The following is a 27,785-nucleotide window of genomic DNA, read 5'->3' on the forward strand; positions in this document are numbered from 1 at the left end:
TGCCTGATCCTGCATTTTTCAGTTAAGCTATTTGCTAATCCTTTGCATCTGATCTGGTTTTGCCTCTTTCTGTTTTGCTGTGCGGGTTCAGCGTGCTCCCTGCTGGGGCTGTGCTGGACCCCGCTCCATATGTTACAGCTTGTGTCAGTTTGTTCAGTCCCCTGTTATATTAGTCTCTTTTGCTTTGCTGTCAGTTTACACCAGAATGCCGATATAGTGGGGGAGAGGTCGTGAGACCTCAGTGTTTTTTTGTACATCAGACGTGTTGGATTTTTTAGGGTTTTTGAGTAATTCCAGACAGTGTCTTTCCTTTCCTATCCTATCTAGACAGTTTGGGCCCCATCATTTGCCCAGTCTATTTTCTGCCTGTGTTTGTCCCTCATCTGGTCTCACCGACAATATGTTTGGGGGCTATCTATTGCTTTGGGGTTCTACTCCAGGGCAGTTTAGATTTCACCTTTCTTGCTTTAGGCCTAATTAGTTCTCCGGCTGTGTCGAGGCGTCTAGGACATCGTAGGTACGCGCCACGGCTACTGTTAGTTGTGTTGTTAGGATTAGGGATCTGTAATTCGCTAAGTCACCAACCTTTCTGGTTTCCTGGTGGCCTAGCCTATTCCTGCCATCCTCCTCAGTGAGCTGTTCATAACACCAAACATGCGGAGTGGGGATTCGAACTTCAGATCCAAGCAACGGCTAATGCTCACTGAGTATTTCCAAGCACCGAGATACTCAAGTGATATTAGATTATTACTGAGCATATTCGCTCATCCCTAGTAATTACCTTTTCTCTTTTAATTATACGACTATCTGTTATGTTATTGACAAATTGTACAAAAACACATGTAGTGTTTCCCCATCTGAGTTATTTTTGATGGTCTACAAAATATGATTTTTCAGTAATATATTTTTCACACTCTACTGTAGGTATAATGGTTTCTATCTGTGTGGGGTTTTTCAGGTTTAAAGGGGATGTCCACTTCTTGGACAACCACTTCTCACTCGAAAGGAAAAGATTTATCCAGCTTCTACTCCACAATTCCAAGACATGTTTAAAACGATATTTTTGTTTTCAAAATTAAAATTTAGTCATATCAAAAAGTAATTTTTCATTCTTGGTTGAAACATGTAGGAAAAATGTATTTAGACTAACAGAATATCAAACACGTTTCGAAAGCAAATGCATTCTTAAACTTGATTCACTGTCTCCACTTTTGGACATATCAAACAATAAGAGTAAGGCAGAGAGCAGCAGTGGCCCTAGCTTCCTGTTGATGTTCAATGCATCTGAAGGTAAGAACAGTGAATTGGGCGCAGGGCTCTTATTATGCAATAACCACACATGAGCACTGGCAACGTGAGTGCCAAGACCACTGGAACGGCGCTGGCACGGAAAGTGAGTATGAGTATTTTTATTTCAAATAGGCCAAACATGAGGAATGACAAGGTGTTGTCCTAGTAATACAATTTTTGGTTAAAACATTTGCAACATTCTGAACATGAAAAAGGCTTCTCCCCTTTGTGACCTCTCTGATGTTAAAGAGTTGATTTTAGTGTAAAACATTTCCTACATTATTAACATGAAAAAGGCTTCTTCCCTGTGTGGGTTCTTTGGTGTGTAACAAGATTACATTTCTTGCTAAAACATTTCCTACATTCTGGACAGGAAAAAGGCTTCTCCCCTGTGTGGGTTCTTAGGTGTGTAACAAGATTACACTTCTTGTTAAAACATTTCCCACATTCTGAACAGGAAAAAAGCTTCTCCCCTGAGTGGGTTCTCTGGTGCCTAACAAAATCTGATTTCTGATTAAAACATTTCCAACATTCTGAACAGGAAAAAGGCTTCTCCCCTGTGTGTGTTCTCTGGTGGCCAACAAGATGCGCTTTCCGGGTAAAACATTTCCTACATTCTGAACATGAAAAAGGCTTCTTCCCTGTGTGGGTTCTTTGGTGATTAACAAGATTGCATTTCTGATTAAAACATTTCCCACATTCTGGACAGGAAAAAGGTTTCTCCCCTGTGTGGGTTCTCTGGTGGGTAACCAAAGCTGATTTCTGATTAAAACATTTCCCACATTCTGAACAGGAAAAAGGCCTCTCCCCTGTGTGAGTTCTCTGGTGCTTAATCAAATCTGATTTCTGTGTAAAACATTTCCCACATTCTGAACATGAAAAAGGCTTCTTCCCTGCATGAGTTCTCTGGTGGTTAACCAAATCTGATTTCTCTGCAAAACATTTTCCACATTCTGAACAGGAAAAAGGCTTCTCCCCTGTGTGGATTCTTTGGTGTCTAACAAGATATGATTTGAGCTTAAAACATTTCACACACTTGGAACAAGAATATATTTTCTCCGCTGTGTCAATTTTTGGATGCTTCAGAAAAGACTTTTCAAAGGGAAACCGGTTTCTATATTCTGAAAATAAAAATGGCTTCTTTGATTTAGGAGTTTTTACGTTTTTAATGATTATTTTGTGACTTTGATTTTCCTTAGTCATCGGTAATGAATCAGAAGACAGAACCTGTTTCAAAGGATCAGTTGACAGATCTTTGCTGTGAAGGGATGATGGTATATCTGGAGTAATGGCATTCACTTCATTTGTATCTTGTGGGATCTTAAAATCATCTGATTTAAAAATTGAAGATGTCAGATGTCCCTCTGATCTCCTGGTACAGTCATCTGCTAAGATATAAACCAAATATTATTTTTGAATAAAATATCTTTGAATGTTATTTAACATTCCTACTTAAACTGTATAGAAAATATCATAGGATGAACCATTGGAGAGGGGTGTTCAACTGTTTGTTCATTCTGCCTCCAAAATATGGAATAAAAAGCCACAAAGAAATGTTATGTAGACAAACATAATACTAATAAAACATCTATTCATCTCACAAAAACAAGCCCCCAATCAGGTCCATCATCTGTCAGTGGAAAAACAGAGGTTTCCACATTATTAGCGGCTTAAAAACTATTAAAAAGCAACATGCTTTCCATAAACCAATCCAACAATAACCACTCTACCAAAGTAACATTTCCCCCTTGCTTCTGAGCCTTGCCGTGTGCCCAAACCACTGTGAGGGGTCGACACAATCAGCTGTTTCCCAGGGTAGACACAGGAACGTTTCTTGTAGCAGATCACCTGCTGGTTTGGTCTAGACAGCATAGACCATAGCAGGGTTCAGCAACATAAACAGAGCCTTTCTGGCATAACGGCAAAACAAAAAGAAAATAACATATGACAAAGTCCACTTGTCTGAGGGATTCGGCTGCTCCACCTGGAGTTGCCGTTTGGAGACTCGCTCTCTCCAAAAACCACAACTATACTGACTCTCAAGTTAAGCTATTTAAGCCAGACGATGTGATGATCACCTGACTGTGACTTCATCTCAGGTCCTGCCAGCACACATGTCGGTGTAGGCTCTGCAGGTGGAGATATGGTGGGCACCCTCCTACCCACACTATGGGTGCCCACATCTGTAACTTTAATTTAGCCCTGCCAACACTTAGTGTGCTGGAGGAAAATATCTGCTGTTATTGTACAGAAATTCACACTTGACCTTCTATGCACATTTAATATTGTTGATCATAAAAGCGAATTTTGACCAGAAAGACTGGACCTGGTCTTGTAGGGACTATATGAGCACATTCAGCAGCACAGAAGGGAGAGAAGATAGCAACAACATCATTACCCTCTGCTTTCTCTTACAGGCCCATCGTAATATTATTCATCAAGTGATTTTCTAACTTGTCAGCATATTCTAAATACACTGTCATTGGCTTTGTAGTTTACAGATCTGGGCAGGTAAGAGTCAGTCATCTTCTAATTCAAGGGGGTAGGTGAATCCTCCAGGTTCTAAGTTCTACTGAAAAGGATTTCACAATTTCACAAAGTAATTTCAACATTTCCAAATGGAGGAGAATGTTGTGGTCTAGATGCAAAATGGTGATCACAAGTGTCAGGAACACCGCACTACACTCGCTCACAGAGCCAGTGCGCGTGTCCTGAGTACAGAAACAGTGCTGTTATGATTGAGTCACCGTAGGAGGCAAAAACAGAAATGCTAGCTAAGTCCAGAAAATCAGAGAAGTTGGCAGCTATCGGATTGCAGACCCCTGATCCTATCCACAACAACTAACAGTAGCTGTGGGGGGTTCCTACGATGCCCTAGACCAGGGGTCCCCAACCGCCGGTCCGCGGCCCAGCACCGGGCCGCTGCAGTGCCCTTGCCGGTCCGCGGACACAAGGGGAGCCAGGGGTGGTCAGTGGCGTAGCGGGGGCTGGGGCGGCGCGCAGCAGTTCTTAGCGGCGGCCAGGGAGCGATCCAAGCAGCTCCGCTGCCTGCAAGAGGGAATAGCAGGAGCGGAGCTGCAAGGACCCGTCCAGCTTCCTGCCCGCCGCCCGCACTTCCTGTCTCTGACACAGAGAGGAGCGCTCCGCTGCTGTGTCAGAGCGAGGAAGCGCGGGCGGCGGGCAGGTGAGAGGAGAGAGGTGGTGTCTGTGTGTGTGTGTAGCCTGGCCCTGTGTGTGTGTGTTGTGTGTGTAGCCTGGCCCTGGAGGAGATGGGGACATGAGGAGAAGGCCATGAGGGGAGTGATGGAGAGACGGGAGTGATGGGGTGAAGGCAATGATGGGGTGACGGCAGTGATGGAGTGAAGGCAATGATGGGGAGAGGGGAGTGATGGGGTGAAGGCAATGATGGGGAGAGGGGAGTGATGGGGTGAAGACAATGATGGGGAGAGGGGAGTGATGGGGTGAAGGCAATGATGGGGAGAAGGGAGTGATGGGGTGAAGGAAATGATGGGGAGAGGGGAGTGATGGGGTGAAGGCAATGATGGGGAGACAGCAGTGATGGGGTGAAGGCAATGATGGGGAGACAGCAGTGATGGGGTGAAGGCAATGATGGAGAGAGGGGAGTGATGGGGTGAAGGCAATGATGGGGAGACAGCAGTGATGGGGTGAAGGCAATGATGGGGTGAAGGCAATGATGGGGAGAGGGGAGTGATGGGGTGAAGGCAATGATGGGGAGACAGCAGTGATGGGGTGAAGGCAATGATGGAGAGACGGCAGTGATGGGGTGAAGGCAATGATGGAGAGACGGCAGTGATGGGGTGAAGGCAATGATGGGGTAAAGGCAATGATGGGGAGAGGTGAGTGATGGGGTGAAGGCAATGATGGGGAGAAGGGAGTGATGGGGTGAAGGCAATGATGGGGAGACAGCAGTGATGGATTGAAGGCAATGATGGAGAGATGGCAGTGATGGGGTGAAGGCAATGATGGGGAGAAGGGGGTGATGGAGCACTCATTCAAAACCTATGGTGAGTTGAGTCACATTATAAATGTTATTTAATTATAAGTATGCACTGCTACACTACAACTGCGTCCATAGCCTCGCCCCCTTATGACCAAAGCCCCACCCCTGCCACACCTCCATCCCCGCCCTGCCGGGCCATGGAAGAATGGTCTTGCTTGAAACCGGTCCCTGGTGCAAAAAAGGTTGGGGACCACTGCCCTAGACCCCTCGATCACAGCCAGAGAATTAAATAGGCCTAAAGAAAGAAAGGGGAAATCTAAACTGCCCCAGAGCACACCCCAAAGCAAAAGGCAGCCCCCAACATATAATGACGGTGAAGCAAGATGAAAACACTAACACAGACAGAAAGACTGAGCAAAGACGGGGCCCAAGCTAACTAGATAGGAAAGGACAGGAAGGCTGCTGTCTGCAATCCGTGAAAAACCCTATGAAAATAAGAGCCAACAGACTGACAGTGAAAAAGGCCCTGAAGACGCTAGGCTTCAAAAAAGCTATGTCAGTACTCAGGAATATTCTGAAGACAGAGCAACCGGCAAAAGGAGATTCAGCTCACCCCAGCAGGGAATGGCAGAATCCAGAAAAGCAAGGAAAACAAACACAAAACACAAATGCTATCAGGCAAAGCAGAAAACTTAGCTTTAGAGGAGCAGGAATCAGACTGGTGTCCTAGAAGTCCACAGAGAAATCACCCTCAGGGCAGAAGGGCGTCGGCAGCCTTATATCCAGTCCGTGACTCCACTCAGCCAGTCATCCTCATCAGGCTCATTACCTTCCTTTACCAGAATAGGGAGTTCACCAGACCTCAGTGACGAAGGGGAAAATGAACTCACAACAGTACCTCCCCCTTGAGGAGGGGTCACCGAACCCTCAACCACGCCACCAGGGCGATCAGGGTGAGCCCGATGAAAGGCACGCACCAATCTTTTGGCATGAATATCAGAGGCAGAGACCCAGGAATTATCCTCCTGACCATAACCCTTCCACTTAACCAAATACTGGAGTCTCCGTCTAGCCAGATGGGAATCCTGTATTTTCTCTACCTCATATTCCATGTTACCTTCAACCAATACAGGGTCTGGAGGTGCCACCCCAGGAACAACTGGTTCAACAAACCTCTTCAACAAGGACTTATGGAATAGATTATGGATTTTAAATGTGACAGGAAGAGCCAAACGAAAAGAGACCGGATTAATAATCTCCAAAATCTTGTAAGGTCCAATAAATCTAGGCTTAAACTTAGGAGAAGCCACCTTCATAGCAATATTTTTTGATGATAACCACACCATATCACCAATCTTAAACTGGGGACCAATGGTCCTATGTCGATTGGAAAACCGCTGGGCCTTTTCCTGGGAGAGAGATAACTTATCCACCACTTGGTCCCAGATCTGGTGCATTCTCTCCACCACAGTGTCAACACCTGGGCACGCAGAAGGCTCCACCTGCCCTGAAGAAAATCGAGGATGAAACCCAAAGTTACAAAAAAAAGGTGACATCAAAGTGGCAGAACTAGCTCTATTATTTAAAGCAAATTCAGCCAAGGGCAAAATTGAAACCCAATCATCCTGATCAGCGGAACTAAAACATCTCAAATACGACTCCAAGGTCTGGTTTGTTCTCTCTGTCTGCCCATTGGTCTGAGGGTGAAAAGCAGAGGAGAAGGACAACTGAATTCCCAGCTTGGAACAGAAAGTCCTCCAAAATCTAGAGACAAACTGAACTCCTCTCTCAGATACAATGTTCTCAGGAATCCCGTGCAAGCGAACCACCTGTTGCAAAAACAGGGGCACCAACTCAGAAGAAGACAGCAACTTAGGGAGTGGTACAAGATGAACCATCTTAGAGAACCTATCACAAATCACCCAAATAACAGTCATTCTTTGAGAGACCGGCATATCAGAGATGAAATCCATTGAAATATGGATCCATGGTCTCCTGGGGACCAGCAAAGGCATCAACAACCCACTAGAGCGAGAACAAGATTTAGACCGGGAGCAAGTCCCACAGGACTGCACAAAATTCCTGACATCATGAGACAAGGTGGGCCACCAAAAAGACCGACTCACCAGCTCTCTAGTACCAAAAATACCTGGATGACCAGCCAATGCAGAGCAATGAACTTCAGACATCACTCTCTTCTTCCACTGGTCAGGAACATACAACTTTCCACTGGGACAACGCTCAGGTTTGTCCTCCTGGAACTCTTGCAGAGCAAGTCTCAAATCGGGCGAGATGGCAGAAAGAACTACCCCTTCGCCTAAGATGGTAGCAGGCTTGGTCACCACAGGAGAATCAGCAAAGAAACTCCTAGAGAGGGCGTCTGCCTTGACATTCTTAGTTCCAGGAAGAAAAGAGACCACAAAATCAAAACGTGTAAAAAAACAAGGCCCACCTAGCCTGTCTAGGGTTCAAGCGTTTAGCCGACTCTAGGTAAATCAAATTCTTGTGGTCAGTGAGGACCACAACTTGATGTTTAGCTCCCTCCAACCAGTGTCTCCACTCCTCAAATGCCCATTTCATGGCCAACAGTTCCCGATTCCCCACATCATAGTTACGTTCAGATGGAGAGAACTTTCGGGAAAAGAAAGCACAGGGATTCATTTTAGATGTTACAGGATCCTTTTGGGACAAAACAGCTCCTGCACCAATCTCAGAAGCATCCACCTCTACCTGGAACGGGAGTGAGACATCAGGTTGCCGCAAAACCGGGGCGGAGGTAAATCTTCGCTTCAGCTCCTGAAAGGAAGCAACAGCCTCCGGAGACCAATTCAACACATCAGCACCCTTCTTAGTCAGATCAGTCAATGGCTTGGCAATACTAGAAAATTTTGCTATAAATTTCCGATAAAAATTAGCAAAACCCAAAAACTTCTGGAGGGCCTTCAAAGAAGTGGGCTGAACCCAATCATAAATGGCCTGTACCTTGGCCGGGTCCATCTCAATAGTTGACGGAGACAAAATAAATCCCAAAAATGAAATCCTCTGTACTCCAAAAAGGCATTTCGATCCTTTGACATACAGGGAATTCTCCCTCAAGATCCGGAACACAGTCCGAATATGTTCCACATGAGAATCCCAATCCTTGGAGAAGATCAAAATATCATCCAGATAGATAATCAAAAATTTATCGACAAAGTCTCGGAAAATATCGTTCATGAAGCACTGGAAGACAGAAGGGGCATTAGTGAGCCCAAAAGGCATCACCAGGTACTCAAAATGTCCCTCCGGAGTATTAAACGCCGTCTTCCATTCATCCCCCTGCTTAATGCGGATAAGATTATACGCCCCCCTGAGGTCAAGCTTGGTAAACCAGCAAGCACCTCTAACTCTAGAGAATAGATCCGAAATCAGGGGTAACGGATACTGATATTTAATAGTAATTTTATTGAGGGCACGATAATCAATACAAGGCCTTAAAGAACCATCCTTTTTGGCCACAAAAAAAAAAAACAGCACCTAAGGGTGAAGAGGATGGTCTAATATGACCCTTCTCCAACGCCTCCTTAATATAGGACCGCATAGCCTCGTGCTCGGGTACAGATAAATTAAAGAGCCGACCCTTGGGAAATTTACACCCCGGGCTTAGTTCAATTGCACAGTCATAACTCCTATGAGGAGGCAAGGACGCAGACTCATTCTCACTAAATACATCATAAAAGTCCGTCAAATAGTCAGGAACATCATGCGACTGAGGAGAGGTGGAAAAAAACGGAGCCTCACTAAAGGCACACCGACAACCCCAACTCACCACAGACACAAATTTCCAATCCAAAACTGGATTATGAATTTGCAACCAGGGAAACCCCAGAACAACGGCATCATGCAGACCATGCAACACCAAAGATCTGCAATTTTCTTGATGGTCTGGGGCGACCCGCATGACCACCTGGGTCCAAAACTGAGGTTTATTTTTAGCCAAAGGAGTAGCATCAATCCCCCTCAAAGGGATAGGCGTCTGCAGAGGTGTCATCGGAAATCCACAATGTTTAGCAAAATCCAAGTCCATTAGGTTTAGCGCTGCTCCCGAATCACAAAAGCCTTGGCGGAAAATGTGGACAGGGAGCAGATCAGAGTAATTGCCAGAAGAAACTTAGGTTGAACACCACCAACAGAAAACGTGTGTGCAAAGCGTTTCTCTTGTTTAGGACAAACAGAAATAATATGCGAGGCATCTCCACAGAAAAAACACAGCTTATTACACCTTCTGAACTCCTGACGTTGCGCCTTAGACAAAACTCTATCACATTGCATAGGTTCAGACGTCTGTTCAACCGGTGGCAACACCTCTCGTGCAATCCTGCGTTCACGTAAACGCCGATCAACCTGAATGGCTAATGACATAGAATCGTCCAGACCAGAGGGAACAAGAAATCCCACCATAGTATCTTTTACGGCTTCTGACAAACCCTTCCGAAAGAGAGCAGCCAAGGCATTATCATTCCAGGTAGTAAGGACCGCCCACTTTCAGAACTTTTGACAGTACAACTCTGCAGAGTCTCGACCCTGGTTCAATGCCAACAGGGTCTTTTCAGCCTGATCAATAGCATTAGGTTCACATTAGTCAGAACAGGATCATCTGGTTTCAAAGAAAACGCTCAATCCTGGGGATCGCCACGCAGCAAAGAGATGACCATTTTAACCTGCTGCGCGGAGCTCCCTGACGAGTTAGGCTTCAAGGCAAAAAATAATTTACAATTATTTTTGAAACTCAAAAATTTACATCGATCCCCAAAAAATACATCAGGTGTAGGGATCTTTGGTTCAACAGCATGCGAACGAGCAAGGTAGGTGGAAATTTCCCGCACTTCCGCAGCGAGCTGCTCCACACGATCAGACAATTGCTTTATCTCCATTGAGAGAAAAAAAAAAATTCCCCCTACAGCCTCAGAGATATAGAGGAAAGAATATACACACTTTTTTTTTTTTTAAAAACACAATTCTTTCCTGCTATTGAGTACCCTAGGATCTGCGGTATGGCGGGTGATTCTGTTATGATTGAGTCACCGTAGGAGGCAAAAACAGAAATGCTAGCTAAGTCCAGAAAACCAGAGAAGTTGGCAGCTATCGGATTGCAGACCCCTGATCCTATCCACAACAACTAACAGTAGCCGTGGGGGGTTCCTACGATGCCCTAGACCCCTCGATCACAGCCGGAGAATTAAATAGGCCTAAAGAAAGAAAGGGGAAATCTAAACTGCCCCAGAGCACACCCCAAAGCAAAAGGCAGCCCCCAACATATAATGACGGTGAAGCAAGATGAAAACACTAACAGACAGAAAGATAGACTGAGCAAAGATGGGGCCCAAGCTAACTAGATAGGAAAGGACAGGAAGGCTGCTGTCTGCAATCCGTGAAAAACCCTATGAAAATAAGAGCCAACAGACTGACAGTGAAAAAGGCCCTGAAGACGCTAGGCTTCAAAAAAGCTATGTCAGTACTCAGGAATATTCTGAAGACAGAGCAACCGGCAAAAGGAGATTCAGCACACCCCAGCAGGGAATGGCAGAATCCAGAAAAGCAAGGAAAACAAACACAAAACACAAATGCTAACAGGCAAAGCAGAAAACTTAGCTTTAGAGGAGCAGGAATCAGACTGTGTCCTAGAAGTCCACAGAGAAATCACCCGCAGGGCAGAAGGGCGTCGGCAGCCTTATATCCAGTCCGTGACTCCACTCAGCCAGTCATCCTCATTAGGCTCAGGTGCCTGATAATCAGGCTCATTACCTTCCTTTACCAGAATAGGGAGTTCACCAGACCTCAGTGACGAAGGGGAAAATGAACTCACAACACAGTGCTAAAAGATACCTGTGGAGCTGGGCAGCAGAGGTGACAATGCGTGCTTCTAACTATTAGTGTCAGGGTCCAGTCAGCGCCGGAAAGTAAAGAGGCACAGGACCAGCGAACACTGAAGTTAGCAAGCTGGCACAGGACCTATGGTCAGGTGACTGCAAGGGGGCGGGGCTTAGCGTCCTGCTTTCAGATATGACAGGACACCATACAACTCAGAGTCAGGCAAAACGGAGGTCACAACAGTACAGGAAAACGAGGCACAGGATGGACAAACAGACGGGTAGTAAGACAAAGCCAAAGGTCATATACAAGAGGGCGACGTGGTACCAAGGGGACGAGCAGAGAGCAGTCGAGTCACAAGCAGAGAGTCATACACGAGAGGTAGCGCAGTACAAGAGGAGCAGGCAGAACTCGTAACAGGGACAGAACCGGATCAAAAGCAAACAAGCAAGCAAGATATCAGGCACAAGGCACACGTACGCACAAGGTCAACTAACTCAGCCGAGGGCAGGAGTATAACTGACACCGGACCTAGGTCCAGTGAGAATTAAATAGCCGTCCTTTTGCCAGAGAGAGGCGGAACAATTAACCCCCAGTCTGATCAGGACAGGCCAAAGCGAAACCCCGTCCTGGATCATGACAACAAGATTGTAATACAGCCGGACTACACCACCGATAAAGCAGCCACAGCCGGTGACTGAGAAGAATCTGTGACTTCTCTGTATTTAGAGGTTACTACTCACCTGGGTAGTCATATGTAAGAATCTCCTGTTTACACCGCTCACCACCCCTCACATATGTCTCTGTAGTATCAATATGGGTCAGATCTTCACCCTGAAACAAATATTGTAAAAGTCACGGACAGATGGAGAAGTCACATCTATGATCAGCTCTAATCCTGCCATCTCCACTGTTCTCATTACACAAGTAAATAACATATAACACTGGTGGATAAAACAAGATTGAGCACAAGACCTTCACAGCCGTCTACACATCATAGGGGAGATCTCCTGACACCTTCTCTCCATCTACCTGATGATGCTGAGAAACATTGAGATCTTCTTGTTTACAGTCCTGTGGAAGAAGAGGACGGGGACATCTCTCTGGTGTTGTCCTCTTACTGGATAGATCTGGAGAAAACACAAACAGGACTGAATTCATTCTTTACATACAGATAATTATAGTCCATATGTATTTAGTCCTGTCTATTACCTGGTGATGTGAGGGGCTGAGGAACCTCCATCATGACATCCTTGTACAGATCTTTGTGTCCTTCTAAATACTCCCACTCCTCCAAGGAGAAATAGACAGCGACATCCTGACATCTTATAGGAACCTGACACATACAATGATACCATCATACTCTGATCCCTTTATAGCGTTACTGTATAATGTCCCAGCATTCCCAGCAGTGTCACCTCTCCAGTCAGTAGCTCAGTCATCTTGTAGGTGAGTTCTAGGATCTTCTGGTCATTGATGTCCTCATGTATCAGGGGGTGAGGTGGAGGCCCAGTGATTGGGCTCAGGGGTCTTCCCCATCCCTCAGACACAGGGTCCTGACAGCGCTCACTAGAGGTCTTCTTCACTACTGTGTAATCCTGGTTATGGAGAGACACATTAATAAATCTCACTACAGACATTTCCAGAGTCCTCACCTCTCCAGTTCTGTCCATCTGTTATGCCCATAGATAAGAATGATGTAATGTGACGTCATCAGAATCTCTCACCTCTCCAGTAAGCCGGAAGAGGATCTCTAGGGTGAGGTGTAATATCCTCTCTGCCATCTTGTCTCTGTCCATACCCATCCTTGATGGGTAATTGAGAAACATTCTTTTATATAGATCTTCAATGAGAGGATCTGATATCGTAGAGACCTGAATGAGAAGAAGATGAGCCAATGGAACATCATAAGAATTCTGTAATAATACAAATACTGGAGATAATTAAGGAAACATATGAGGAGATACAACATCTACACGTTCTATTCTCTAATCTTGTATGGACTGGAACATAAGTTGAATTGCTGACAAAGACATCTTCTCCATGCTCCCAATCACTGGCTACATAACTCATTGCTTCACAAACTGATTAGCTGTAGGAATCACAAGTTTGTTGGTACTGATCAGGGAGAACAGAGACTAGGGGACTCAAGCAGCAATGGTATTTTTATTATATTACAACATACTGCATTTTTCCATGACATCTACTAATAAAACCTATATATTTTAGACCACAGTCAACGAGCAGTTTCTCCCTCGGAGTCGGCAGCTGAATACGTTCCTCATAGACTCATCTTCCATAACGCTAATTCTCGTCTCATTTCCCGACACTGGAATCGGCATTAGCAATACTGCAGGAGATATTCATTACACGTGACAGGAGAAATAACCACTTCATGGTGAGGACGACATCTTCAACTACAGGTCTAGAAACATACTGACTCCATCCCCACCGGCCGTCTATATGAAGGTTTCCCGTCTTCCCCGCACTGTAATCTTCTATCATGTTAGATCTCAGGTCTGAGTCACACACAGAAGTTTCAGGCTTTTAGAAAAGATTTTTTTAAGAACATTGAGACAGGAGTTATGTGATGCCAATGTCTGCAAGTAACATGTTTTTTCTCTGTGGAAATTATATGTTTTTTTAGCATTTTCTCATAGGCTTCTATATAGTAGATGAAAAACAAACAAAAAAAAATTGGGGATGGTGGTACTGTGGGATCATTATACTGTGTGTGGGGGCCAAGAAACTGGCACTGTATTATTAGAGTAACATGTTTCATCCACAAAAAAAACCCTAAATATAACATTTTATAACAACCCCACAATTTGTGACTCTTCAGGGTAAATCACTATTAGTGATGAGCGAGCACTAAAATGCTCGGATGCTCGTTGTTCGGGTTGAGCAAATTGGAATACTCGGGTACTCTGACAGAACAACGAGCCCAATGTAAGTCTATGGGAAACCCAAGCATTTTTACCGCAATCCACCCGGGGGTCCTTTTAAGGTCTAAAAACACTGCTCAAATGACATGGGGACATCATGGGGATCATCACTGGAAGCATTCCTGACTCCTAGTTCACAGCTTTAAATAATGTTGTCAGAGTTTCATGCCATTTTTACCGGTGCACCAAAAACATACCAAAACGAAATCAAAAGGGATATTGCTGGGAAATATGTTAAGGTACATCCTTTCCAGGTTAATGACGTGTATATAAGGCAAAATAAATAACCCCAGACCAAAATGTTCTTTCACCACTTGGGCTATGTTCAGACGCAGCGTTTTTGAAGCGTTTTTCAACTTTTACATTGCTTTCAACCACAACAAATGCATTCATTGGGAAATGTCATTGTAACATTTAACAACCCTAGCTGGCCTTGTTTCATTTATGAAAGATGGACCGTTAAAGTCACAGAGCCTATTTTTACAGGGGCATCAGGCAGCATTAATCTGCTTAATTAATCTGCATTATTAAATAGTGGGTCTCCTAAACTGTTATAGCCTATGCATTGAGTGGATGGGCTGCCGAGAATTACGATGCACCCCAATACCCCTTTCACGAGATGTCCAGGATGGCTTCCATAAAAAATGTTGCACTGAATGCAAGACCTGGCCTGCTACCAAGTCATATGCACCCCAATAAGCCTTTGAACCCACATAGTGGATGAACACAGGAAAATCCACTTCACATTATTCATTTTTTGCTCCCATTCTGTTTTCTTATGGATTGACTGCAAGACCTGCCCTGCTACTCATCATATGCACCCCAACAAGTCTTTGAACCCACATACTGGATGGGCACAGGAAAATCCACTTCACACTATTCATTTGTTACTCCCATTCTGTTTTCTCATGGATTGACTGTAAGGCCTGCCCTGCTACCAAGTCATATCCACCCCAATAAGCCTTTGAACCCACATACTGGATGGGCAGAGGAAAATCCAGTTCACATTATTCATTTTTTACTCCCATTCTGTTTTCTTATACATTGATTGCAAGGCCTACTCTGCTACCAAGTCATCTGCAACACAATAACCCCAATCCCCCCTTGGAAGAAACATTGAGGAGGGCCTCTTAACCAAAAATGTTCCATTAAAAAGGAGCGGGTCTCCTAAACTTGCAAAAACACTCACCCTTGTTAGGATTTTGACAATGGCTATAGCAGCACGGAACACATTAATGCTGGTGATCTAGTGGTGGTGGATGATGAGACGTGGAGGAAGGCCTGATTACAAACTATGCCTAATTTTAATGAGCGGGTCTCCTAGACTTGAAATGCCCACACACTAAGTGTGTTGGCTGTCAAACATTTTCCCCTGTGGGGTACACCTCAACCTTTTCCATAACAAGTCTTTTACGCCGAGCAAAACCACCCACCCTTGTTCATGTGACGACTCCTGGAGTGGACCCTCTGGGCCGTGATACCAACCCACCAGGCGAGCTGACCTATTGTGGACCACCCCCTATACAGGGAGCGTCAGGGGCAGGCTCAGGGGAATAAAGTACCACAACTGTTGGAACCAGGTGGCCAGCTCAAAGAAGGCAAGAGAGACTGTGATTAGCAGGGTGAAGATGGGGGTATGCATGGTACAAGAATATGTAAAGCGTGTACACGGGGGCACGCAGGGTACAGGATGGTGCAGGACGCATACTGGGAAGCACGCCTAGGTACAAAACAGAGCAGAGCGTGTGCTGGGAAGCACGCCAGAGTACAAGGTAGTGGACCTGAGTACAGAGAGCCACCATGCAGGCACTAAGAAGGCCTTGCAAGGAAGCAAAAGCAATAATCAGGCGCCACCTACAGAAGAGGTGGCCTCATATAGGGAATGCACGTCGGGACTTCCGGGTCAGGTCCTCCAAGACCATAGAGACATAAGAGGTGGAGAATGAGGAGACATAATGATAAATCATACTGAAATCAAACAAATAAATAAAAAATGTGAATCCACCTCTGAAAGAAAATAACAAAAGGGAGGGGAGAACACAGGTTCATAGATATGAAGCCAGAATGTGTTCAGCGAGATATGTTTGGCCCTAGCAACAGCTCAGAGACAGGGATATAAAAAAAATCTATAATATAACGCTGTAAGCGTCACTCTGTCCGAAGCCTTTATAGACTGCGCAAGCGTGACGTGCCTGCGCAGTCTGGCTCCAGACAGAATGAGGCAGCCAGCGGTGAGGAGTGTGCATGGCGCCGGAGATGGCGGTACCGTACACACTGCATACCGCCATCTCCGACGCCATACTTACCTGACCGGGAGGAGCGTTGCCGCGGCGCTTCTCTTTTGCCCAGAGATCGGGGCGGGAGTGCGGCCGGAATCACGCATGCGCATTGCGCGATCCGGCGCCATTTTACACTTGCAGTGTGTCTTCAGCAATATGGTGCCAGACAGCGCTATGGGCATGCACGTACTCTGGCGCCAGACTCCTCCCCCGGCCTCCAGCAGAACGTGGTGACAGCGCTGGAGCACAGGAAAGAAAAGTGAGTATAAATGTTTTTTTTTGTATGTGTGTAGTTTTAATAGGAGTGAGGGGACCATGCATACCAGGATAGGTGAGGTGAGAGGACAATGTATACCAGGATATGGGAGGTGAGAGGACCATGCTTACCAGGATTGGGGGATGAGGGGTACCATGCATACCAGGATTGGGGGATGACAGGACAATGCATACCAGGATTGGGGGATGAGGGGTACCATGCATACCAGGATAGGGGAGGTGAGAGGACCATGCTTACCAGGATTGGGGGATGAGGGGTACCATGCATACCAGGATTGGGGGATGAGGGGTACCATGCATACCAGGATAAGGGAGGTGAGAGGACCATGCTTACCAGGATTGGGGGATGAGGGGTACCATGCATACCAGGATTGGGGGATGACAGGACCATGCATACCAGGATAGGGGGGTGAGAGGACCATGCTTACCAGGATTGGGGGATGAGGGGTACCATGCATACCAGGATTGGGGGATGACAGGACCATGCATACCAGGATAGGGGGGTGAGAGGACCATGCTTACCAGGATTGGGGGATGAGGGGTACCATGCATACCAGGATTGGGGGATGAGGGGTACCATGCATACCAGGATTGGGGGATGAGGGGTACCATGCATACCAGGATAGGGGGGTGAGGGGTATCATGCATACCAGGATAGGGGGTGAGGGGACCATACATACCAGGATTGGGGGATGAGGGGTACCATGCATACCAGGATTGGGGGATGAGGGGTACCATGCATACCAGGATTGGGGGATGAGGGGTACCATGCATACCAGGATTGGGGGATGAGGGGTACCATGCATACCAGGATAGGGATGAGGGAGTACCATGCATACCAGCATTGGGGGGGTGAGAGGACCATGTATACCCGGATAGGGGGTGAGGGGACCATGCATACCAGGATAGGGGGGTGAAATGACCATGCATACCAGGATAGGAAGGGGTGAGAGGACCATGCATTCCAGGATAGGGGGGTGAGCGGACAGAGAACCATGCATACCAGGTTTGGGGGGTGAGGGGGCCATGCATGCCAGGATAGGGGGGGGTGAGGGGTCTATGCATACCACGAAAGGGGGGCGATGGGACCATGCATACCACGAAAAGCGGGGTGAGGGGACCATGCATACCAGGATGAAGAATTGGGTGCCATGCATACCAGGATTGGGGGGTGATGGGACCATGCATACCAGGATGAAGAATGGGGTGCCATGCATACCAGGATTGGGGGGTGAGAGGACCATGCATACCAGGACTGGGGGATGAGGGGTACCATGCATACCAGGATAGGGAGTGAGGGGACCATGCATACCAGGATAGGGATGAGAGAGTACCATGCATACCAGGATTGGGGGGTGAGAGGACCATGCATACCAGGATTGGAGGATGAGGGGTACCATGCATACCAGGATTGGGGGATGAGAGGACTATGCATATCATGATAGGGGGTGAGGGGACCATACATACCAGGATAGGGGGTGAGGGGGCCATGCATACCAGGATTGGGGGTGAGGGGACCATGCATACCAGGATAGGGGGTGAGGGGACCATGCATACCAGGATAGGGGGTGAGGGGACCATGCATACCAGGATAGGGATGAGGGAGTACCATGCATACCAGGATTGAGGGGTGAGGGGACCATGCATACCAGGATGAAGAATGAAGTGCCATGCCTACCAGGATTGGGGGGTGTGAGGGTACCATGCATACCAGGATAGGAATGAGGGGTGCCATGAGTACCAGGATAGGAGGGTGGCAGCACATACCAGGATGGGAGACCATATACCAATTAAAATGCTCGCCACCCGGGCATAGAATGGGTTCATAGCTAGTATAATATAATAGGATTTCACTATTTTTATATTGGAGGTATACACTAGGTCATAAGATGTTTCACAGATAGGAAAAATGGTAAATTGTTATGAATGAGTCACCGGAGGAGGAAAAAACAAAAATGCAAGCTAAGTCCAGAAAACCGGAGAGGTTGGTAGCTAGCGGATTGCAGACCCCTGATCCTATTCACAACAACTAACAGTAGCCGTGGAGTGTTCCTACTGTGGTCCTAGATGCCTCTTCACAGCCGGAGAACTAAATAAGCCTAAAGTAAGAAAGGGGAAATCTAAACTGCCCCAGAGCCGACCCCAAAGCAATAGACAGCCCCCAACATGTATTGTCAGTGAAAACAGATGAAAACACAAACACAGACAGAAAGACAGGCAGAGCAAACAATGGGGCCCAACTAGATAGGAAAGGACAGAAAAGATGCTGGCTGCATTCCGCAAAAACCCTACCAAAAATGTCCCAACACGTCTGATAGGAAAAACGGCCCTGAAGTCGCTAGACTTCAAAATCCCTATATCAGCACTCCGATATATTCTGAAGACAGAGCAAAAGAGATTTAATCGATCAGGGACAAAAATGGAAATTCAGCAGAACCCCAGCCGGGGCTGGCAGAACACAAAACTAAGCAAATCAGACAGAATCTCTTGGAACAATAACAGAGCAAAACTTAGCTTTAGAAGACAGGAACTGAACTGGAGGCCAGAGCTCAGAGCAGAGAAATCACCAGCAACCCTACAGGGCGTCGGCTGCCTTATATCCACTCAGAGATTCCGGATGTCCAATCGCAATCCACCTGTTCAGGTGACAGGTTTCTCCCATCCAAATGAGCTTCACTACCTCCTTTCACCAGCAGAGGGAGTTCATCGGACATCAAAGGTGAACGAGAAAATGAGCTCACAACAGTAAATATAAGAATAAATGAGAAGAATATATGTACATCTAATTTTTATAAGATTTTCCCCTGGGGAGTAACATTTGTTTTGGTTTAAAATTAGTAACGGGCTTCATAAAAACACCCTTGCCAAAAATTGGACTGGCTGTAGCAGCACAGAACACGTCAGCCCTGATGCTCTTGTGGCAGAGAATGAGGAGACATTGATGAAGGCCTCATTAAAAACAAGGCCCAATGTAAAGGAGCAGGTCTCCTAGACTTGTAATGCCCATACATGCAGTGCATGGGCTGACAAACATTTCCCCATGGGGGGTACATTTTTTCAAAATATACTATGGGCATCATAGACACCCTTGCCAAAAATTGGACTGCCTGTAGCAGCACAGAACACATTAACCCTGGTCATCAAGTGACAGAGAATAAGGAGACATTGATGAAGGCCTCAGTAAAAACTAGGCCCAATGTTAAGGAGCGGGTCTCCTAGACTTGTAATGCCCATACACTCGGTGCATGGGCTGACAAACATTTCCCCATTGGGGTACATTTTTTCAACATATACTATGGGCATCATAGACACCCTTGCCAAAAATTGGACTGCCTGTAGTAGCACAAAACACATTAACCCTCGTCATCTAGTGGAAGAGAATGAGGAGACATTGATGAAGGCCTCATTAAAAACCAGGCCCAATGTAAAGGAGCGGGTCTCCTAGACTTGTAATGGCCATACACGCAGTGCATGGATCTGCAAACATTTCCCCATGGGGGGGAACATTTTTTCAAAATTTACTATGGGCATCATAGACACCCTTGCCAAAAATTGGACTGCATGTAGCAGCACAGAACACGTTAAACCTGGTCATCTAGTGGCGGAGAATGAGGAGACATAATGATAAATCATACTGAAATCAAACAAATAAAAAATGTGAATCCACCTATGAAAGAAAATAACAAAAGGGAGGGGCGAACACAGGTTCATAGATTTGAAGCCAGAATGTGTCCAACGAGATAGGTTTGTCCCTAGCAACAGCTCAGAGACAGGGATATAAATAAAAATATAATATAATAGGATTTCACTATTTTTATATTGGAGAGGTATACACTAGGTCATAAGAGGATGGTCCACAGATAGGAAAAATGGTAAATATAAGAATAAATGGGAATAATAAACGTACATCTCAGTTTTATGACTGTTCCCCCTGGGGGAGTAACATTTGTTTTGGTTTCAAATTAGTAACAGGCATCATAAAAACACCCTTGCCAAAAATTGAGTGACTTTTGCATCACGGAATACGTTCACTCTGGTGTTCTGCTTGTGTATGATGAGGAGGATAAGGAGGAGGATAACACCAAACAGACCATATCAGGAAACGGATACCTATGTGTGATTGTGAAGAGGTGCATGAGAATACACCTCCACAAAAAAGACAATGTATTTGAGGTTATGTTTCGCTGTTTTCATTCGGTGGTGTACAGAAGTCTTGCCCAATCCAGCCCTTGTTCATTTTTATAAGAGTCAGCCTGTCACCATTGTCAGTTGACAGGCGGATGCGCTTATCTGTTATGATTCCACTAGCGGCACTAAAAACAGAACGCTAGCAGCAGGGCAAGCCAGGACCTCCAAGGCATAGAGAGCCAAGTTCATGCCACGTGTCCAGATTGGATACCCAATAATTAAAAGGCACACAGGAATCCCAGAGGACGTTTGTACGATCTGCAAGGTACTCCCTCACCATCTTCCCAAACATTGCACTTCTTGTGACAGCACCCCTTGCCTCTGTGGCATTACGATGGGAGTCTGAGAAAACTGTCCCAGAACTTTGTCATTGTTCCCCTGCCTGAGCTGGATTGTACTTCTGTCTCTCTCTCGCTTGGACTCCTTGGTTGTACAACAAACTCTGACATCTGCTGCCAGTGTTCTCACATGGGAATTTTTTCTGTAATTCCGCTACAAGGGCCCTGTGGTACAGCAACTATTTTGTACACTTCTGCCTCTGGAAAAAGAGATTGAAAGTTCTCCTTGTAGCATGGGTCTAGATGTGTCACCAACCAGTAAGGAGTATCACCGAAAATTTTTATATTGCGAGGGTCATGGGAAACGCAGCGCAACATAAAGCCAGCCATTTGTGCCAGACTGCTAACAGGCAAGACTTCCATATCCTCACCAACAGGACAACTGACCATGCTGCCCTCCTCCTCCCTGTCCTCCGGCCATCCCCGCTGAACAGACGGTATGACAGCTGTGCTTGTAGTCCCGTCTATAGCACATAAAAGTAGCTTGTGTTCTTCCTCCTCATTGTCTACCAATTCACGTTGTGACGACATGAGTCTGGGCTGAGTGTAATCACCCTGTATGGTTCCTTGCTCCATGTCCTCGTGCTCTGCCTGCAATGCATCCTCTTTAATTGTGAGAAGAGAGGTTTTCAGAATGCTGAGAAGTGGGACGGTGACGCTAATTATGGGGTCATCGCCGCTCACCATCTTGGTGCAGTCCTCAAAGTTCTGGAGGATGGTACATATGTCTGACATCCTTGTCCTCTCCTGAGGTCTTATGTGTGGAGTCAGAACTGAATATCGACGACCTTGTTGACGCTGGTAGTCAACAACTGCCCTCTTCTGCTCACAAATCCATTACAACATATGCAGTGTAGAGTTCCAACACGTGGGGACATCACACACCAGTTGGTGAGCCGGAAGCTGCAAACGCTGCTGAAGCACGGCAACACGGCTGAAGCTGTAGCTGACTTTCTAAAATGGGCAGATAGACAACATACTTTCACTAGCAGATCCGGCAGCACGGGTAGCTTTTGAGAAAATGTTGAACCATGAGGTAAGCACATGGGCCAGGCAAGGTACGTGTGTGAGCTCACCTTGCCTCAGAGCCGCCACCAGGTTCCGGCCATTGTTACACACGACTATGCCTGGCTGTAGGTTCAGTGGTGTCATCCAAATATCTAAGGAACAATAGAAGAAAAAAAACAAACAAAAAAAAATGTAGAAGCGAGTAATCGGGAAACGGCCGTTGTCCTCTCTCCCCCGCAGTTCTTACAAGTCCTGCTTGTCCACTTGCTGCCCATGGCACTTATGTGAATAAAAGACTATTGGAACTGATTTATGCTGGTGAGTGCTACATTTTATCTTCTATTGTACCTTGGATCTCGTCTGTTTTTGTTAAGCACCATTACCAGCTATGCTTTGCGTGGTGTTCAGATTCATTTGGTTCCTGGTCTGTTAAGTGGTGATTTGTGTTCCCTAGTGCCGTTCTTTCTTTTTTTTTCTCTTTGCTTCAGAGATTCATCCAAATATCTGACTGCTCTTTCAGCGCTGTCCACAACACTTCTGCATTGTGCGTATTGTCATCTATGAAGATTAGCTTCAGCACAGCCTGTTGCCACTTGGCTGAGGCAGTGCTGCAGTGCTTCCAGCTTCTGACTGATGTGTTCATTTCAGAAATGGAGGCTGAAGAGGAGGAGGAGGTGCAGGAGCTGTAGAGTGTGGGGGCAACCCTGATTGAGGTAGGGCCCGCAATCCATGGTGTGGGGAGGATGTGTTCCATCCCAAGGTCCAACTGGGTCCCGGCTTCCTCTGTGTTAACCTAGTGTGCCGACAGTGAGATGTACTGTCCCTGCCCTCAAGCACGTGTCCACATGAGTAATAACCAGGGTGAGTATTATCAAGTCCACACTCATGGCTACTCAGACTTTACCGTGTGGAAGACATGGTTCTGGTGGTGGCTAAGTGACTGGAAGCATTATCCGTTATCCAACCAACAACCGTTTCACACTGCTCTGGCTTCAATAGTGGTGTGGTGTGGTCCCCTAGAAACTAGGACAGAAAGGTCAAGCGTGAAGATGTGGGTCTTTGCTGTAGCCTACTTTCAGCTTGGCCACGGCCTCGTCTTCTGCATCTGCATGTACCATCAGCATCATGTCCACTTCCCAGTCCCTTGCCCATTTTAAATGGACTACTGAAATATTTTAAAAGCTCAATACAAATGGATTTATTTGGAGAAAAATTATATGTGATCAGTATGCCTGCAAAACAAAGATTTTTCCACCACAGATACACCAGGCCTCAGCCTGAGATAACAGACTGTATTAATTTTTTTGAGGTTTTGCGTTCACTTTTGAAAACCCAACATAATGAGTCGAACAAGGCTAGCAGACAGGACTATGACATGTTTGCCTGTGAAGTTTGCCACCACAGATACATCAGGCCTCAGCCTGAGATAACAGACTGTATACTTTTTATTTTTTGGCTAAATAGTGCTGTACATAAGTACAGTTTCACCCAGGACAAAAAAAGAAAACCGCCGTAAACTGGCCAAACTTTGAGCACGCACAGATATGAGCTGGCACAGATATACTACACCAAAAATGTGTGGCCTGTATTCCAATTACACCTGGAGCTAGCTATATACGGCTAGTATATCCCACAGGTAGCAGCAGCAGCACCAGAACACAGGAAGGGAATGGACCCTCGTGATGTATGCAATGCTCTATATACACTCATACAGTGCCTGCAGGCCTTGCACTGATGTGTATAGAGCGACGTAGACTACCCTGCCTGCCTAAGGGTATGTGCACACGTAGTTTTTAGCTGCTGCGGATTTCCCCCCGTGGATTTTGTAAAATCCGCAGGTAAATTTCAGGTCAAAAGACCTGCGGTTTATCTGCAGATTAGGCTGCGGTTTTTCCCTGCGGTTTATCACCTCTACAATGGAGGAGATGGTAAACCGCAGCGGAATCTGCAGAAAAGAACGACATGTCATTTCTTTCTGCGGATTTGAAACCGCAGCAAAACCGCGCGGAAAATTCTGCAGCATGTGCACTGCGGTTTCCATTTTACATAGAGTAAATGGTACTGTACAACGCAGCAGATTCTGCTGCGAACCCGCAGGGCCAGAAACGCTGCAGATCCGCAGCAAAATCCGCAGCGTGTGCACACACCCTAACACTGGAACCTTTATACTCCAGAATTAGTCCTTAGAAGGACTGTTGGTTTAGCTGGATATGAGTAATTAGGATGGTAGACCCCACACTGACTAATAAATCCCCAATTCTGACCCTATCAAGGCAGCCACTCTCCCTACACTCTCTCAATCCAGAGCTGAATGTGCCAAGCAGGGCGGCGTCCGGTCTCTTAAACCACTGATGATGCTGTTTGGCCAGCCAATCACTGCACAACCACAACAAAGGTGGCTGCAGCTTTCATAGCCTGGCAGACAATCCCTGCAGCGTTATTGGGTCTCTAAAATCTGCCAAAAATGCTGGGTGGAGACCCGAGTTCCCGCTGAGTAATCCTGGAAATGCTCGGTGCTTGTCGAGTACAACAAATACCGTGATACTCGCGCATAACGAGTAGTGGTGAGCACATTCGCTAATCACTAATCACTACCTCACCATTGGATCATGGGAGAACGGTGGCTCAGTGGTTAGCACTGCAGCCTTGTAGCGCTGGAGTCCTGGGTTTGAATCCCACCAAGGACAACATCTGCAAGGAGTTTGTATGTTCTCCCCGTGTTTGCGTGGGTTCCTCCGGGTACTCCGGTTTCCTCCCACACTCCAAAGACATACTGATAGGGAATCTAGATTGTGAGTCCCATCGGGGACAGTGATGATAATGTGTGCAAAACTGTAAAGCGCTGCGGAATATGTTAGCGCTATATAAAAATAAAGATTATTATTACAGCTGATACTATGATGCTAAAGTGACTAAACAGACTTTCTGTCCCCTCCATAAAGGGGCACTTTCCCGTGTTTGTCAGAACTGTCCGAGGATTATTAGAGGGGATAGTTTCCCCCAATTAGAAGGGACACCTGTGGATATTGGGGTCTTTACCTGCTACAGTCCTGGTGGCATTTACTTGGTAAAGTGCTAGAATCACTGGCGTCTGTAACCTCAATGACTTTCTATGAAGCTTCTCCTCTGAACTTTCTTCCTCTGTTTTCTGCCGTATTTCTATTACTCTCCGGAATCAGGAATGTGTTAAGTCCTAAAGAAACTGCGGAGAAAGAATCATTTCTAATTCTGTGTTTCCAGGATTCTTCTTATGGGAATTGGCTGCGATATCCCCTGTGCAATAGATTTCTAGTATTAATGCGCCAGGAATGGGGAATCTCCAGCACCGACCTCCACCAGCAGAGCCTCACTCCACATAGAGAATATTGGAGCCTCCGGCAGCAACCTCCACCCGCAGAGCCGCACTCCACATAGAGAATAATGGAGCCTCCAGCACCGACCTCCATCCGCAGAGCCGCACTCCACATAGAGAATAATGGAGCCTCCAGCACCGACCTCCACACGCAGAGCCACACTCCACATAAAGAATAATGGAGCCTCCAGCACCGACCTCCACCCGCAGAGCCACACTCCACATAGAGAATAATGGAGCCTCCAGCACCGACCTCCACCCGCAGAGCCTCACTCCACATAGAGAATATTGGAGCCTCCGGCAGCAACCTCCACCCGCAGAGCCACACTCCACATAGAGAATAATGGAGCCTCCAGCACCGACCTCCACCCGCAGAGCCACACTCCACATAGAGAATAATGGAGCCTCCAGCACCGACCTCCACCCGCAGAGCCGCACTCCACATAGAGAATAATGGAGCCTCCAGCACCGACCTCCACCCGCAGAGCCACACTCCACATAGAGAATAATGGAGCCTCCAGCACCGACCTCCATCCGCAGAGCCACACTCCACATAGAGAATAATGAAGCCTCCGGCACCGACCTCCACCCGCAGAGCCGCACTCCACATAGAGAATAATGGAGCCTCCGGCACCGACCTCCACCCGCAGAGCCGCACTCCACATAAATAATGGAGCCTCCAGCACCTACCTCCACCCGCAGAGCCACACTCCACATAGAGAATAATGGAGCCTCCGGCACCGACCTCCACCCGCAGAGCCGCACTCCACAGAGAATAATGGAGCCTCCAGCACCGACCTCCACCCGCAGAGCCGCACTCCACATAGAGAATAATGGAGCCTCCAGCACCAACCTCCACCTGCAGAGCCACACTCCACATAGAGAATAATGGAGCCTCCAGCACCGACCTCCACCCGCAGAGCCACACTCCACATAGAGAATAATGGAGCCTCCGGCACCGACCTCCACCCGCAGAGCCGCACTCCACAGAGAATAATGGAGCCTCCGGCACCGACCTCCACCCGCAGAGCCGCACTCCACAGAGAATAATGGAGCCTCCAGCACCGACCTCCACCCGCAGAGCCGCACTCCACATAGAGAATAATGGAGCCTCCAGCACCGACCTCCACCCGCAGAGCCACACTCCACATAGAGAATAATGGAGCCTCCGGCACCGACCTCCACCCGCAGAGCCGCACTCCACAGAGAATAATGGAGCCTCCAGCACCAACCTCCACCCGCAGAGCCACACTCCACATAGAGAATAATGGAGCCTCCAGCACCAACCTCCACCTGCAGAGCCGCACTCCACATAGAGAATAATGGAGCCTCCAGCACCAACCTCCACCTGCAGAGCCGCACTCCACATAGAGAATAATGGAGCCTCCAGCACCAACCTCCACCTGCAGAGCCACACTCCACATAGAGAATAATGGAGCCTCCAGCACCGACCTCCACCCACAGAGCCGCACTCCACATAGAGAATAATGGAGCCTCCAGCACCAACCTCCACCTGCAGAGCCGCACTCCACATAGAGAATAATGGAGCCTCCAGCACCAACCTCCACCCGCAGAGCCGCACTCCACATAGAGAATAATGGAGCCTCCAGCACCGACCTCCACCCACAGAGCCGCACTCCACATAGAGAATAATGGAGCCTCCAGCACCAACCTCCACCCGCAGAGCCACACTCCACATAGAGAATAATGGAGCCTCCAGCACCGACCTCCACCCGCAGAGCCGCACTCCACATAGAGAATAATGGAGCCTCCAGCACCGACCTCCACCCGCAGAGCCGCACTCCACATAGAGAATAATGGAGCCTCCAGCACCAACCTCCACCCGCAGAGCCGCACTCCACATAGAGAATAATGGAGCCTCCAGCACCGACCTCCACCCGCAGAGCCGCACTCCACATAGAGAATAATGGAGCCTCCAGCACCAACCTCCACCTGCAGAGCCACACTCCACATAGAGAATAATGGAGCCTCCAGCACCGACCTCCACCCGCAGAGCCGCACTCCACATAGAGAATAATGGAGCCTCCAGCACTGACCTCCACCTGCAGAGCCACAGAGAATAATGGAGCCTCCAGCACCGACCTCCACATAGAGAATAATGGAGCCTCCAGCACCTACCTCCACCCGCAGAGCCGCACTCCACATAGAGAATAATGGAGTCTCCGGCACCGACCTCCACCCGCAGAGCCGCACTCCACATAGAGAATAATGGAGCCTTCAGCACCGACCTCCACCCGCAGAGCCGCACTCCACATAGAGAATAATGGAGTCTCCAGC

The 27,785-nt window shown here is 47.2% G+C and overlaps 1 protein-coding gene across 2 annotated transcripts; it reads right to left on the bottom strand.

The window, feature by feature from the left end:
* Positions 1-1,393: 1,393 nt before the first annotated feature.
* LOC141047250 (uncharacterized) lies at positions 1,394-27,785 on the bottom strand. Of its 2 annotated transcripts, none has more exons than XM_073542250.1 (8): positions 27,545-27,785; positions 25,175-25,337; positions 12,829-12,975; positions 12,520-12,699; positions 12,314-12,437; positions 12,134-12,231; positions 11,845-11,935; positions 1,394-2,675 (listed from the first exon to the last, which is right to left on the bottom strand). In XM_073542250.1, exons 3-8 carry the CDS (start codon positions 12,928-12,930, stop codon positions 1,573-1,575), a joined length of 1,698 nt encoding a protein of 565 aa, XP_073398351.1. In that variant the 5' UTR covers positions 12,931-12,975; positions 25,175-25,337; positions 27,545-27,785; the 3' UTR covers positions 1,394-1,572. The 2 variants fall into 2 exon arrangements, with proteins under 2 accessions (XP_073398351.1, XP_073398350.1); XM_073542249.1 differs by having other exon boundaries at positions 1,394-2,678.

The sequence above is a fragment of the Dendrobates tinctorius genome, unplaced genomic scaffold, assembly GCF_039654945.1.
Source record: "Dendrobates tinctorius isolate UK_male_01 unplaced genomic scaffold, ASM3965494v1 ptg000126l, whole genome shotgun sequence".
Classification (NCBI taxonomy): Eukaryota; Metazoa; Chordata; class Amphibia; order Anura; family Dendrobatidae; genus Dendrobates; species Dendrobates tinctorius.

Coding starts and splice junctions, on each gene's coding strand:
- LOC141047250 (XM_073542249.1), bottom strand. CDS start 12,930: ATGTTTCTCAATTACCCATCAAGGATGGGTATGGACAGAGACAAGATG. Junction 12,700..12,828: donor TCTTCCGGCTTACTGGAGAG/GTGAGAGATTCT, acceptor CTCCATAACCAG/GATTACACAGTAGTGAAGAA. Junction 2,679..11,844: donor TCTTACATATGACTACCCAG/GTGAGTAGTAAC, acceptor TTTATATCTTAG/CAGATGACTGTACCAGGAGA.